This window comes from Amphiura filiformis, chromosome 5 (genome assembly GCF_039555335.1).
Source record: "Amphiura filiformis chromosome 5, Afil_fr2py, whole genome shotgun sequence".
In the NCBI taxonomy this organism is placed as follows: domain Eukaryota; kingdom Metazoa; phylum Echinodermata; class Ophiuroidea; order Amphilepidida; family Amphiuridae; genus Amphiura; species Amphiura filiformis.
The window spans coordinates 67,366,289-67,381,745 of NC_092632.1; the positions used below are offsets into that span (position 1 = coordinate 67,366,289).

Below are 15,457 nucleotides of genomic sequence, written 5' to 3' on the forward strand. Positions count from 1 at the left end.
GTAGATAGTTGATGAAGTAGTGCGCTATCAGCAGTAGATAGTTGATAACGTAATGTGCTATCAGCAGTAGATAGTTGATGAAGTAGTGTGCTATCAGCAGTGGATAGTGGATGAAGTAGTGTGCTATCAGCAGTAGAGAGTGGATGAAGTAGTGTGCTATCAGTGGTAGATAGTTGATGAAGCAGTGTGCTATCAGCAGTGGATAGTGGATGAAGTAGTGTGCTATAAGCAGTAGATAGTTGATGAAGTAGTGTGCTATCAGCAGTAGATAGTTGATGAAGTAGTGTGCTATCAGCAGTAGATAGTTGATGAAGTAGTGTGCTATCAGCAGTAGATAGTTCATGAAGTAGTGTGCTATCAGCAGTAGATAGTTGATGAAGCAGTGTGCAATCAGCAGTAGATAGTTGATGAAGAAGTGTGCTATCAGCAGTGGATAGTGGATGAAGTAGTGTGCTATCAGCAGTAGAGAGTGGATGAAGTAGTGTGCTATCAGTGGTAGATAGTTGATGAAGTAGTGTGCTATCAGCAGTAGATAGTTGATGAAGTAGTGTGCAATCAGCAGTAGATAGTTGATGAAGTAGTGTGCTATCAGCAGTGGATAGTGGATGAAGTAGTGTGCTATCAGCAGTAGATAGTTGATGAAGTAGTGTGCAATCAGCAGTAGATCGTTGATGAAGTAGTGTGCAATCAGCAGTAGATAGTTGATAAAGTAGTGTGCTATCAGCAGTGGATAATGGATGAAGTAGTGTGCTATAAGCAGTAGATAGTTGATGAAGTAGTGTGCTATCAGCAGTAGATAGTTGATGAAGTAGTATGCTATCAGCAGTAGATAGTTGATGAAGTAGTGTGCTATCAGCAGTAGATAGTTCATGAAGTAGTGTGCTATCAGCAGTAGATAGTTGATGAAGCAGTGTGCTATCAGCAGCGGATAGTGGATGAAGTAGTGTGCTATCAGCAGTGGATAGTTGATGAAGTAGTGCGCTATCAGCAGTATGTTGATCAAGTAGTGTGCTATCAGCAGTATATATTGTAGTGGATCAGCAGTAGATAATTGATAAAGTAGTGTGCTATCAGCAGTAGATATAGTTGGTGAAGTAGTGTGCTATCAGCAGTAGAGAGTGGATGAAGTAGTGTGCATGCATAACTCAATTTGGCCAGTATGGACTTGGGTGGGTTTTGTATTCATATATTCAATTGATAAAGTAGTGTGCTATCAGCAGTAGAGAGTGGATGAAGTAGTGTGCTATCAGCAGTAGATAGTTGATGAATTGAAGTGTTATGCTATCAGTATTAGACAGCTGTTATAATGTCTTGACACTTAGTGGGGTTCAAGCTCAACGTGTCAGTGAATTCTTCCCAGTATATTAGTATGGTGACCACGTGAAAATTTCAAACCTATACCCCTGGTGTTGTTCAGGATTGTTCCTCCTGCAAAATGATTTTTAAAACTTTTTGAATTGCCTGAATCGGACAATCCGTTGCGGAGACACGGCCTTCTAAAGATTCACATAACTGGCAATTTTGACCCCATTTTTAGGAAAATTCTGATTTTGTCATAAATTTGAATATTCACGGAGCGATAATATTGTGAAAATTAAAAATTGCTGAAATCACAAAAATAACACTTTTGCAAGTACTTTTAAGGTATAATTCAAAGATTCTTGTAAGCAAATCCAAAATAATGATGTTACGTACCTCAATGACAGTTTCGTGCTAAGACATAGCACTTTCTCAAATTAACTGGCCAATTCCTGCAACTCGACGGCTGCGCCCGGTTGGAGCTGACGTGTGGCGCCGTTAGTATTTGGTCGTAGATATGCCGAAGAAAGTAGTACCCTTCGTCCCCGTTGAGTGTTTTTGGATGATATTTTAGTAAAGTGTCAGGTCATCCACTTATTTCCAACTGATGATGCTGATGATTGCCGCCGAGAGTCATTACGGGCCCGGGGGTAACTGAACACCCGGACCCCTTATTACGGGCACCCTGAGGTCTTTTTCTTTGCTTTTATGGGCTCATTAAGGTATGTTTTCTTTATTTTTAAGGGCCCCCTAGAACCCCGGGCCCAGGGGTAACAAATCCTTAACCCCCCCCCCTTGTCGGCGGCACTGCTAGCGGGAGAGCCCGCACTCCGCGTAGCTGAGTAAATGGGAGCGACCACTCAAACGAAAATGATTACTGAACAGGTGACATAATACTATTGCGATATATTCAATACCGTACCGAATTGCTATTTTATTGTTCTTCTCACTCCCCCACACACCAAGATAACAAAAATAAGTTAGGACCACAGAATAATAGCCAAGATACTACCAAGAGCTATTTTATTACGTAAATAAATACCTAAAACATAACCCCTACTTGGGACAATGTTTGACATTTCATTTTTTATGCTAATTATCTCATTTGCATATAACTTGAGACAGAAAGGTCCACTCACGAAACTAATACCACTTTCAGTCTTCCTTGTGAAATTTGCCACATTTTGGTACTATAAAGGTCGATATACTTTGGACAATGGTTGATATTTTTTATGCTAATTGAATTTGCATATAACTTGAGACAGAAAGGTCCAATCATAAAACTAACACCACTTACCATGCTTACAGTCTTCCTTGTGAAACTTACCACATTTTGGTACCAAGGTCGATATACTTCGGACAATGTTTGACATTTTTTATGCTAATTAGCTAATTTGAATATAACTTGAGACAGAAAGGTCCAATCACAAAACTAACACCACGTACAGTCTTCCTTGTGAAACTTACCACATTTTGGTACCAAGGTCGATATACTTTGGACAATGTTTGACATTTTTTATGCTAATTAGCTAATTTGAATATAACTTGAGACAGAAATGTCCAATCACAAAACTAACACCACGTATAGTCTTCCTTGTGAAACTTACCACATTTTGGTACCAAGGTCGATATACTTTGGACAATGTTTGACATTTTTTATGCTAATTAGCTAATTTCAATATAACTTTAAACAGAAAGGTCCAATCATACTGCAGTTACTGTCCGTTTTCCTATACACAATACACAGTGCTCTCACCATTGACGCGCGACCTTTACAAATAGTGTATGTTAGAAGTATATTGCATTTGCCTAGTTAACATCACTGTGTGAAAAATAACCGGCCAATATTTCTAGCAAATATATTTCTCTAACATGACCTAAAATTACAGCTAGGTTAGATGTTCAGAAATAGTCGCACTTTCGTAGAATATGAGTGAGGGCAAATCATAGCTAGCTCATAGCTAGCCAACTCCCCGTGTTAATTGAATGGAGATTTGACCGAAAATATTGAGCTATATTGGTAACGGACCGTTCCGTTCTGAAGGATGCCACAAAAAAACGGTAGAAGCTACATTTAAACTATTCTATGAAATTCTAGAAAATATAGTTTTGTAACATGTCCTAAATTTTTAGCTAATTTAAGTGTTTGGAAATAGTCGCACTTTTGTGTTTTAGGAAGGATATGTAAACGGCAGATAACACCAAAAATATGAAGAAATTATTTCCAAACCGTGTTAAGTCAACAATCATTATGTTGCTCATTTTCAAGAATGATGGTTAACAAAAAGCAGGCCATTGTCTCATTTCGTGAACAAAGGTCCACATACCATTGTTTCCTTGCGTTTCCTTTATAATCAGTTACCCAACTGAAGCTGTATTATAGCACCTTATAGCGATACCGCACATATAAAATAGACACATGTGCACAACCAGAGAAGATCCGATTTAATCAGTTGAGCTGTTTCAATGAGTGTTATCTTGGTTTAATAGCTTTTAATGGGGTTTAAGTCCTGCAAAGGTCGAGATGAATTCTACTGTAGACATGACTGCATCATGTCATAAAATTAACACACATTCAGTCTTCCTTGTGAAACGTACCACATTTTGGTACAAATGTTTGACATATGACAAAACTAACACCACTTACATTCTTTCTTGTGAAATTTGCCACATTTTGATACTAAGGTCGATATACTTTGGACAATGTTTGACATTTTTTATGCTAATTAGCTAATTTGAATATAACTTGAGACAGAAAGGTCCAATAACAAAACTAACACCACTTACAGTCTTCCTTGTGAAATTTGCCACATTTTGGTACTAAGGTCGATATACTTTGGACAATGGTTGATATTTTTATGCTAATTAGCTAATTTCAATATAACTTTAAACAGAAAGGTCCAATCACAAAACTAACACACATTCGGTCTTCCTTGTGAAACTTACCACATTTTGGTACTAAGGTCGATATACTTTTGACAATGTTTGACATTTCATTTTTTATGCTAATTATCTCATTTGCATATAACTTGAGACAAAAAGGTCCAATCACAAAACTAACACAACTTAAGTCTTCCTTGTGAAATTTGCCACAATTTGGTACTAAGGTCGATATACTTTGGACAATGGTTGATATTTTTTATGCTAATTGAATTTGCATATAACTTGAGACAGAAAGGTCCACTCACAACATTTTTAAATACTAATTAAGATTTTGACCGGAAATAACCCCTTAATGACTTTTGACCCCAATTCTGTGTACATCCCATAGACAATGGCTATAGCCTATTCATATGTGCAAGTGACGTCATTGTGCTATGTAATATGTGGCAGGAGATGCAGAAGAAGGATCCGATAGCATCTCTAGACCTAGCCGGTTACCCGGCTAGGTAACAAACATAAATAATATACACAGTCAGCTAGGCCACAGTTGATAACGGTTTCATATGGACATCTGAAAATGTTCGTCGTTGTCGTCGTCTCAAATAATTCGTTATAGGTAGAGCAGCAATTAATAGAGAACACATCATGAAGCAGCCAGCCGCCAAGTAGAACGGGAAACTGTAGCTACCGGTGGCATCAAATAGAACACCTGCAAAGAAAAACACAAACTTTACATTTTCATGAGAGTGAAAAAAACTTTCTTTCCAAAATAACGATGGATAAAAGTCAAAACTGCTCATAATACAACAACGAAGTAGGTGGGTTTTGTTTCTAGAAATACCGAAAGTCTCGATTTTTTTTTCATGAAAAGTTGTAAATATTGTAGGTACTTTGTCCTAAAATGTGGAAGCAGGGGATCAGAAGTTTTCCTGTAATCTTCATGGGAAAGTCATTTACGTTACCGGGTTTTTACAATGACTTTTTAAAGGAAACTGTTAAGTGCCTCAGAAAATGTTTGTATTGCTATGGTTCAATAATAAACTAAAAGCAAACAATATGACTTTTCAATATATTATTTAGATACAGAGACCCTTAAATAACGTAAATGACGGAGAAAATTCAGATGACAGGCTCCTGGTCTAAAAAAATCAACATGGGAAAGAAAATGCTGACCAATTTTTCCCAACGTCTTTTACACTAGGAAGAAAATGGATACCTGACTTGTTTCGATGCTAGGAAAATATTATACCGACTATTCATTACATTCTGTACTTTAAAAAAACATTCTTGCTTCAACCGTCCGCACGTAATGTGTTATGGTATTACTATACGACAAGGGTAGATGTCGTTTTATGTTTTTTTTACAAGAATGGAGTGTCTCATTGTTTTCCAACACACGCCAAATCGCACGTACACCTTAAAACTCAAAATTCTTACCTTAAAATTATTAAATATGTCATTAGAAATCGGAATTTGGAATTGGATCAAAACAAGAATTTCTTTTAAAAATCTCTTCATGCAACATGCGAAAGTGAGGTTGGTCTTTTTGCAATGATGAAGAGTTCATGACACACAATTTGAAAGACGAATTTCGTTGCCCTTAAATTCAAGTTAACAATAAATTGTGACGATCATGACGATATGGGCAAGTTCCGAAATCACTATTCAGCAAAAGCAAAAGCGACATTCATCCTGATGAGCATCAGACAAAAGTGTTCCATTTTTCCAAAGACCTTTGAATATTCGTCTATTGCTATCAAAACTTGTTCTCTATAAAATGCATGTGTTCAATTTGTATGATTTTTTATGATTTTTGATATGCGAACTTTAGACAACTGAATGTTTTAGCCCCTACCTGTCGAATATGATCCAAGCATAACTCCACCTCCTATCGCAAGGAGTATCCAGCCTACGGCACCGGAAACATGATCAACTCCTACGGAATCTTTTGCTATAATAGGTACAGTAGAATGATAAACTCCGGCAGATACGCCGATGACGATACCGACAGTCATTAAGAATGCATATGAGTCCGATAATGGGGTAACGGCACAGGCTATGCTACATAAAAGATAGGACAATGATGTTAGTCCACAGGCAGACAGGATGCGATGATCTATAATGTAGCCGTGGGTAACTCTGGATACCAAAGAACCGATTCCGATGGCTGAGACTAGGTACGCTGCATTAAGATCTGATATACCTGCTTCCACAGCTCTTGCTGACAAATAGTGAAAAGCTATTATGTACACGCCATATAAACAATATGAAATTAAGATAAGGATGAAGAAGAAACTCTTCAGAAGATGAAAGTCCCAAATTTCTAAAATGGTTGCAATGATCTTATTGATACACCCGGCTCTGGGTTGAGTGCTAATTGGTTTATTTTTGATACTGGTCTTCCTCACAATTTCCAAATTTGTTGGTCTGTACAGCGCGGCACATACACCTATATTGGCCTCTAGTCCAGCTAGAATAAGGATAGCCCCTTGCCAACTGTAAGTGGTTATCAATGTCTGTAGGAGTGGTGGGAGGGAAAACATTCCAATAGCAGACCCAGCCGATACAAATCCGTTCGCTCGGGCAAGTCTTCGATCAAAATAGCAGGTTAATATTACAAAGGAAGGTTGGTAGCTTAATCCCAGTCCTACACCTGAAAAGAGATGATGTCAAAGTTTGACGAAAAGGGGTTGGAAAAAATGCAAACAATTAACATGTGACCGTGCAGACAGATATTTTTAACTTGTAAACATACAATGACATGACAATGGACATGATGGAAAGAGTTTTACCAAAAGACATAAAAACAAAACAGATATGTTTATATCAGGGACCCCATTGTTTTAATCAATAAAGTTTGATATTTTTCAATAACATTGTGTATACTTTCAGTCATCTGGGGAAAAGTTCAAATTGTGTAAAATTGAATCTTGTCAACCAGAAAAAAACTCACTTGTGGAGGGAGCGTAACCAAACTGGCTGCATAGGAGACTACGATTTGTTCCGACATATTAGTCAGGCACAACGCACAGACGTTGATCAACAAGCCTTAGCGCACTTCACAGGTTGTCGCTGACCACTACGGCCCACCATGCCCACATCATTCCATAAATGTCGGGTTATATAAAGGTCATGAAAACGTTTAAAACGTTTTGTATGAAAACACACTACAACAGTATTTTTTTAATGCTTTCAAAATGCTATTGTAAACTATTTTTGCAAACATATTTTGCCTAATATTTTGTCAACACTTAAATAACATAATTTTAAAATATTTGCACCCAGCAAACACAGAAATGTTCTTAAGATGTTATTTTCAAAACGTTTTAATAACATTTAAATGTCGGGTTATATAAAGGTCATGGAAACATTTTTAAAACGTTATTGAAAATATTTTGGTCAAACATTTTTCGCAAAACATTTTTTCAACCCCAAGATAACATTCTGTTTAGAATGTTTTATATCAAGTTTTCAAAAATGTTTTTGGAATGTTATTAAAACGTTTTTATACCCTTTATATAACCCGACATTTAAACGTTTTCTGTAAAACATTTTGTGTTGGCTGGGCAGTAGATTATCATAAAATGTTTTTTAATGTTATGAAAACGTGTCACACCCTTAATAGCTCTTAATATACCCTTTATATAACCCGACATTTAAACGTTTTCTGACAACCTTTTGCGAATGATGTCGAAATCGTTTTGTGTTTGCTGGGTGGGTCATTATATGTTAAGAAATGAGGTACATTCTAGCGGTACCTCTAGCTCTTTTCTTATCATTAATAACGTACCGCTTGTCTTGAGTCTTTGAGATTCCAGAGTAGTAACTGGATTCTTTGCCACTATAATACACACAACTTTGGTTACCAGTGTGTTATTAGTGTGTTATTAGTCGCAACTTTATCAAGGGGTGTAGTACCACCTTAACTTTGGAAATCGTAGAATTATTTCTCACAACGTCAAGTATTGGATTTCCTCCTTTTTGACCAATAATCTCATTTTGTCGGAATTGTTTTTTGTTTTGTTTTTTAAATCACGGATTTCCCAGTATTCATTTCATGCTGGAATTCTGAAGCAGGCTATACTTCCGAATACCTCTATAATTACTGAATTTTCTGGAACTCTGTGGGAAAATTGCATTACCTGCCAAGGTAAATGTTATATAGAGATGCCAGACACTAGAAGCCATCGATGCTGCCATAAACGAGGCACTGGTAACGATTGCTCCTCCCATCACTACTTGTCTGATGTCGAATTTCTTGCATAGAGCACTGCCTAACGGACCTATCAAGAAATAAAACACATCATGTTTAATCAATTATGTATTAGTAAAGTACCAAATACTATAGAGGCCTTGCATGTGACGTATCATCCCGTAAATATGGCGGACTACTCAAATGCATTCAACAAAAGCATGATTGCAATCTACCGTGACAGTTCGTCTCACACACATAACCCTGCACTACGATCAAATAGGTTGATGACAACATTTGATTGAATGGACTAGCTACGGTGAAGGACACCGGTTCAAATCCTTTGTTTGGAGCCAATCAATAATTTCATGCAGGGCCTCTATTGCAACCGTTGGAACAGCCGAAGGAAGAAGAATTCGATATAACAAAAAGACAAACATACAGGTATAGGCTATACGCAGACATAGACAGAAACCGAAAGAGAGATAGATAGCCTATTACTTGGATCAGCTCGTAATCGGCTGGAACTGTTAAGCTTTTACCACTACGCCGAAAAATAGACCCACATTAAGAGTGATTAGTTGACCTGTCTGATCTATATCTATATTGTTTGTGTTAAATAAAGTAGGCAAAGTATAGGACTTGAATTAATAATTCGTGATACTTCTGACGAGTTGTTACAAGAGCTTACAAGATAATTCTCTAAAGAAAATATATTGATATCAATCCGTGATGTTATAAGGCCCGCCGATTACACTGATCAAACTATACACAGAGAGACATACAGAAGGTTACAGATAATATAGGATGCAAAAACGGTCGTTAACTTGACTCCGGACTCTCACTAACCACCTAATCAATTTAACAATCAGTATTCTTTGCTACCCCAAGGCTGACACAGCTACTACAGCATTTGATAAACAATTCATATGTTTCCATGCATGAAACCATGATCTATGACGAAACACATCACATCTCCAGTGACTGCCCTGCCCAGAGAAAGCTGAGCACCTTACTGGGGGTTGGACCGGCCATATCAAAGATGCACATGGGGGGGTGTTTGGCAAGGCCCTAATAATTTTCATTTCGCTCTTGTGAAATTACTCGTTAGTTAGGTGAAAATCGAACACAGCTGAGCGCTATTTACTACTTTAACAAGCAAAATACTGTAGATATTTTAACAATGTAAGTTGTTTCATATTTTACATGATCTTTTCATGTTTGCAAAAATTGACATCACCAACATGACATCGTGTGACCATCAAGATTGGCAACAGTTTGATACGATTGTTGCAAAAAGGTAAAAAAGTGTCGAAAAGTTCATTGGAGATCAATATTATTATTAACAAGTGAGCGAGTCAGTAAATCTGAAATAGCTAATCCGTGTCCGTCAATCCGCCACCCTGCAAGTGCAAGCTTGATTTATCATAAAATTAATTAACATCAATGGAAAATACTGGTTTTGGTTAAAGACCTAAGCTTTAAAACAAGACTAATATGAAAGGTGTAAGTATTCATCTTCATTTTGAAAATATCATTACCATTTCATTTTTCAAGAAAAATGTCACGCCTCCAGCCTTTTGGAGGTCCCAACTTGTGAAACATGGCCATAATAATACACCCAGCATTGATCAAATGTCAGAATATACGTCTTAAGGCTACAGTACTGTTCAACATCTTACGGGCGCTGCTGTTACAAAGAACACATCGATTATAAGAAATTGACGCTAGCGTTTCGGCGCGCCGCATCTATCTGTAAAAGCTTGTAAAACACCGCTGCGTTTTTCACTGCACTAATACAAACTCAGCTAATCACTTGGCCGGAAACCGAGAACCGCAAGTCGTACACGGTTGTACTTTTGTTTGATGTGATCATTTATTAATTCTTCTAACAAAACATATAATTTTAAATTCTAGACCTGGACAATACCAATTTTTAGCATTGATTTTCGCCGTAGGGTCCGGATTGAATATCTCTTACCAACAATGTATGTGATTCCACCAAGAAGGGACGTAATCCATGTTAACTGCATCAGAGAACCGGGAAAATATTCCTGCCATGCTATGATAAAGACACCAAGCGAGGAGATCATTCCGTCGGTCAGAAGCCTACATAGAAAACATCCCGCTAGAACAACCCATGCCCACCCAGTCTCTAAGACATGAGCCCCAGGTGCCATCTTTGTTTCCATGGCTTTCATCTTGCTATCCATGGTTGAATTGATTTTTCAGTCCTGCCAACACGTACATAACGATTTTGAACTGCTTTAGATTCTGCATTCAGCACTTCATTTACATGCTGTCTCTTCATTAATGTTGCGATCTTTAAAAAAATTCAGATAAATAAATAACAAATAATCCATGTATTGACCATGACGCCTGAGTTCATAACAGCCAGCCGGGAATGTCCCTGCCAATTATCATGATGATTCAACTCTGCCCTTTCCATGGTTGGAACTATGCACTTAATAGTTAATGTATAGTATTACATGAGCACATATATCTGGCATATACGTCATGACAGCAGTCTGCTGCCATGATGTATATTATTAATGTTAAACAAATTTTCAAATTTTGACATTTGACATTCTATATTAAATTATAGAACAATCAATTCGGCGTCCGCCTTCGGCATAACAGCAATGAGAGAGTCTTGAAACGGTGTTAAGTACGTTACTTGTTAGCTCTGCCTCAATGCTAGACCCTCCCTCGGGTCCGTGGAGAACGACTGGTAATGTAGATTACATAGCATTAAAAATCAACCCAATACACGGACCCTCCCAGTCTGTAGGCAATTTGACTTCCAGCTCCCACAAACTGCTGGAAGTTCACTTTTACGGATTTGGAGTCACGCAATCTTTCTATATACCACGTCCATGTTTTCACTACATTAACGTTTGTGTAAGCGACTAAACAACGATATTGTATCCGACCAATCAACGCAGCTTGGCAGCGCGGGGATATTTGAAAAGGCTTCCCTAGCTAAATAATGTGCAAACATTTGCAAACCGCACGCGATAATGTACGCAATATGGACAATAGGCCTAAGTCCGAGTCGAGTGGTTGCCTTTTATTATTGCGCGTACCATGGGTCTATCAGACGCGTGCCACTTGAGCTCAATACCTCTCAGTTGTTGACAAGTGTCCCATCCGATCTTGCGTCACATCCCGCGGCATAGCTTTGTGCTACCATATTTGAATTGAAACTGGGGCGGGGCTTTCGTAATTGACATCGGAATCACCGTGCTTCGTTGAACGAATATTTGGAAGTGAGATCTCTAACAGATTGGACCAGTCTCGGAATCAGCGCTCAATGGACTTTCGCGTTCACTTATAATACGAGTATATTTCTATATTGCTGCATGGTTGACTGTGGTGGGTGTAATTAGTGGCGTCGATTTGTGGATGAAGAGGAATGGGTTTTTGGCATTGAAGAAAATAAGGGGGGGGGAGTTGGCTTTTTTTTTCATAGGGCATTACGTAATTATTTATTGTTACATTATCCAGAGATGGAACCGAACCGAGACTGGGGGCCAGTCTACCTCAATGCGCAAAAGTTAAAATGCATGTTAAAGCCATATTATAACATTTTCATACAAAATAGGTTAGCATTTCTTGCCATAAAATGTTAGTTTTTACTGTCGGACATATCCCCTTTTATTTTTGAGCCGAACAACTACGGCAAAGCAAAGAAAATTGGAATTTACTACCAGCGCATATGTCGCCAATACGTACCACTCCTTCGGTCATGTTATGGTACGACCCTTTGTTGTTTAGATCACCGTCCCGCACGTCGTGTACGTACTGTGTGTTATGAACATCGTGTATGCGTTCGACTAATAATTCCATCGTAATAATAAAACGCCGGTTCCGTCGTTTTATTCAAAATCTCGGATTCTGACAAAACTACAACACCTAGAGTCTTGATTTTTGCAGGGTATATTGGTTTAATAAAGTACAATATCATCGTGTAAAAAATGAATTTTAAAAAATCAGTGAGGGCGTCCTCCTCAGCAAATGTTATAATATTGCCGGTAATAAATATTCTGGACAAATCACATGCATGCCAAGTATAAGTAGACAAATCAGGTAATTTATATAATTGTCATAGTATAGTAGTGCTAGTAGATTTAAATCAGGATTTAAAACAACAGTCACAAGACAATAATAATTGTCTTTCGCAGATCACACTGTAACGTATAAGCTAAACAAGTACATGTTACCCACCAAATGAATGAATCTACAGTATATATGAAGAACTTATTTCCAAATCGTGTTAAGTCTACAAACACATGTGTCTGATTTACCTGTGCGATATTGCTATGGGTTGTGATGCTATAGGTATTATAATTTGAGTTGGATGCACCATTACAAAGCAAACAGTGGATGGGCGCACGGGACGCACAGTAACAATACTGTGCGAGGCCTTTGATTCCCAAATGAGAACAATAGTCTGCATATTGTTAACCAGCATTGTTGTGGTAAATGATGGCTTGTTGATGGTACAACTCATTGTTGCTAATGTCAAACTTGTCAAAGTATAAATTGTGATGGTATCACACAAGTAAATGAGAAACTTGTGGTTGTGGACTAAACACGGTTTGGAAATAAGCTCTTCAAAAAACAGGGTGTCACAAATGATTAACAGTACACTCATCATGCGTATCGTGTAATTGCGATATTGTCAGAGGCAATTCAAGTGTCGATTCGTATAGAGAGTAAGCAATACGACGTCACTCAATAGACTACTCTTGACAGAGTCATCCCCGGGTCATCCCCATTTAAATAAAATTCTGGCCTCCGTAAGGTTCCACGGGGCACTTGAATCAGCATGATATTAATATAAAAACAGGCGATAGGTATGAATTGTTGTCGGGAATCGAACTAAAGGCCTGTCCCTCGTGTCATTCAGTGATTTGCTTATCCGGACGATCGTAAATATCAATCATCAAAATTCAGATTATGGTACCTTTGTCATTGTCACAGATGTGCTAACATAGCCTGCTAGTGTTTCAGCCGAAAGCCGTGTATTTAAGACAAAGTAAGACATTTTAGTACATGAATCTATAATTCATATAATACTGACAGTATATAAATTAGCTATTAATTATATAAATTAGCTATTAATTTGAATGGGGCTTCAACTTTGACAATACTGCTTTTTCTTCGTTTTTTGTTGCTTTTTTTGTTGACAAATTTTTCATTTCAAAAATATAAAATGACAATTTGAATGACTTATCCTTCACTTTTAAGCAATTAATAAACAATTTTAATTTTTTTTACACTTGCGCTGGGATCACTGAAAGTGTTTTCAACTGTCCCCCAACATGGCTGACATTTCCGGTTGGTTTATTACATACACTCTATTTTTTACCGGGATTCAATTTTTTAAACTGTTTGTGCTGCTCAAGTTGCACGATGTAGCAGTAGAAGGACAGGGGCAGAGTGCCTTCTGAAAAAAAATGAAAGAAAACCGGGAAGACAAAGGAAAAGAGGTGCCCGTTTTCCACTAAAATCCACCCCGATCATGGGTCAAAATAATGTATAATACAAAAAAAACAAAAAAACGGTGCCGGCTACTCGCTCACATTGTCCTAATATAAAACCCTTTTCACCCCGATCGTGGACAAAAAATCGTGTTTAATACATTTTTATTGCCACAATAAAGCCTTTTTTGGAAGCTCAAAGACTTTACATTACAGTCTCTGTAAAAAGAACCCCGGTATAATGTATATTTTTTTTGTTTTAGCCCCCGGAATTTTTAATTTGCCTCCCCGCTCCTGACCAAGAAAGCTACGCCCCTGTGATGTAGTCTCAATTTGGAGCATAGCCACTGTAATCGTAAATGATTACTAACCCGGGTACTAACCACTGTGTTTAGTCATAGCACAGATTCTCAAGTCATAGGTATTTGATTTCTCAAATACCTATGGTTTAGTTAACGGGTATCTATCTTACCAACAATGTATGTAACTCAAATACCTATGGTTTAGTTAACGGATATCTATCTTACCAACAATGTATGTAACTCCAGCAAGAAGGGACGTAATCCATGTTAACTGCATCAGAGAACCGGGAAAATATTCCCGCCATGCTATGATAAAGACACCAAGCGAGGAGATCATTCCGTCGGTCAGAAGCCTACATAGAAAACATCCCGCTAGAACAACCCATGCCCAGCCAGTCTCTAAGACATCAGGTGCCATCTTTGTTTCCATGGCTTTCATCTTGCTATCCATGGTTGTATAGATTTTTTTCAGTCCTGTCCAACACGAACAAATTTTGAAATGCTTAGATTCTGCACTCAGCACTTCATTTACATTGTTGTTGTCTCTTCATTAGCTTTCATTATTAATAGTACAGTGGCACTGGTAGATGTTATTTATTAAATAAATGATAAATAATCCCTGGAAATATTCCCATATATTGACCATGACGCGTGTGTTCATAAAAGCCGGGAATGTCCTTGACAATGATTATGATAATTCAACTATAGCTACCTTTTGCGTGGTTGTACCTATGCACATTATAGTTAATGCATAAAATAATCACATATATGTGATCTTAATATGTCATGATGTTAACCACTAACCACACTAACTGTGGGCATGGTGGGTACTAACATGATTAATGGTTCACGGTGGTTAGTTATATAACACAAGAAATACAGCGCTGTAGAGTCTGATACCAAACCTATGCACACAATTTACTTCCCATTGATAAACACATGAGGTACATGCATTGCAGTTGCAGAATGGTACAAAATATAAATTCTAGGAACACTCCGGCAATCACAACATTATGCCCACTCCTCCCTACCCCATACATAAATTCTCCCAGCCACATTTCCCTATAAAAAAATCGTAATTATAAAATTTAAAAAAAGTTACTTATGTTCGGCAGAGGTGGGGCTTGAACTCACGCCGCAACGCTATCATGGATTCTAAATGAGCCTAGCGCCTTAGACCGCTCGGCTACCTGACTTGTTGGTAACCATCTTGAAACTTATTTGAACATATAATCGCAACTTCAACATAGGCGTATACACGTGACAAGCAAAGACAGAAATCGTACCATATTTTG

At 37.8% G+C, this 15,457-nt stretch overlaps 1 protein-coding gene across 2 annotated transcripts; it reads right to left on the reverse strand.

Annotated features, from left to right (window-relative positions):
• Window positions 1–3,863: 3,863 nt before the first annotated feature.
• On the reverse strand, window positions 3,864–14,905 carry LOC140153588 (monocarboxylate transporter 12-like). 2 transcript variants are annotated; one of them, XM_072176369.1, is made up of 4 exons: window positions 14,388–14,905; window positions 8,325–8,465; window positions 6,038–6,835; window positions 3,864–4,891 (listed from the first exon to the last, which is right to left on the reverse strand). In XM_072176369.1, exons 1-4 carry the CDS (start codon window positions 14,611–14,613, stop codon window positions 4,719–4,721), a joined length of 1,338 nt encoding a protein of 445 aa, XP_072032470.1. In that variant the 5' UTR covers window positions 14,614–14,905; the 3' UTR covers window positions 3,864–4,718. The 2 variants fall into 2 exon arrangements, with proteins under 2 accessions (XP_072032470.1, XP_072032469.1); XM_072176368.1 differs by lacking the exon at window positions 14,388–14,905 and adding an exon at window positions 10,356–10,779.
• Between the last annotated feature and the right edge of the window lie 552 nt (window positions 14,906–15,457).

Bases quoted from the DNA above. Each gene is read 5' to 3' on its own strand.
- LOC140153588 (XM_072176368.1), bottom strand. From the start codon at position 10,587: ATGGATAGCAAGATGAAAGCCATGGAAACAAAGATGGCACCTGGGGCT. The intron at 6,836-8,324 runs GTAATGCAATTT...ATCTCTTTTCAG, and splicing joins TATAACATTTACCTTGGCAG to GTGTAGGACTGGGATTAAGC. The intron at 4,892-6,037 runs GTAGGGGCTAAA...TTTTCTTTGCAG, and splicing joins GCTTGGATCATATTCGACAG to GTGTTCTATTTGATGCCACC.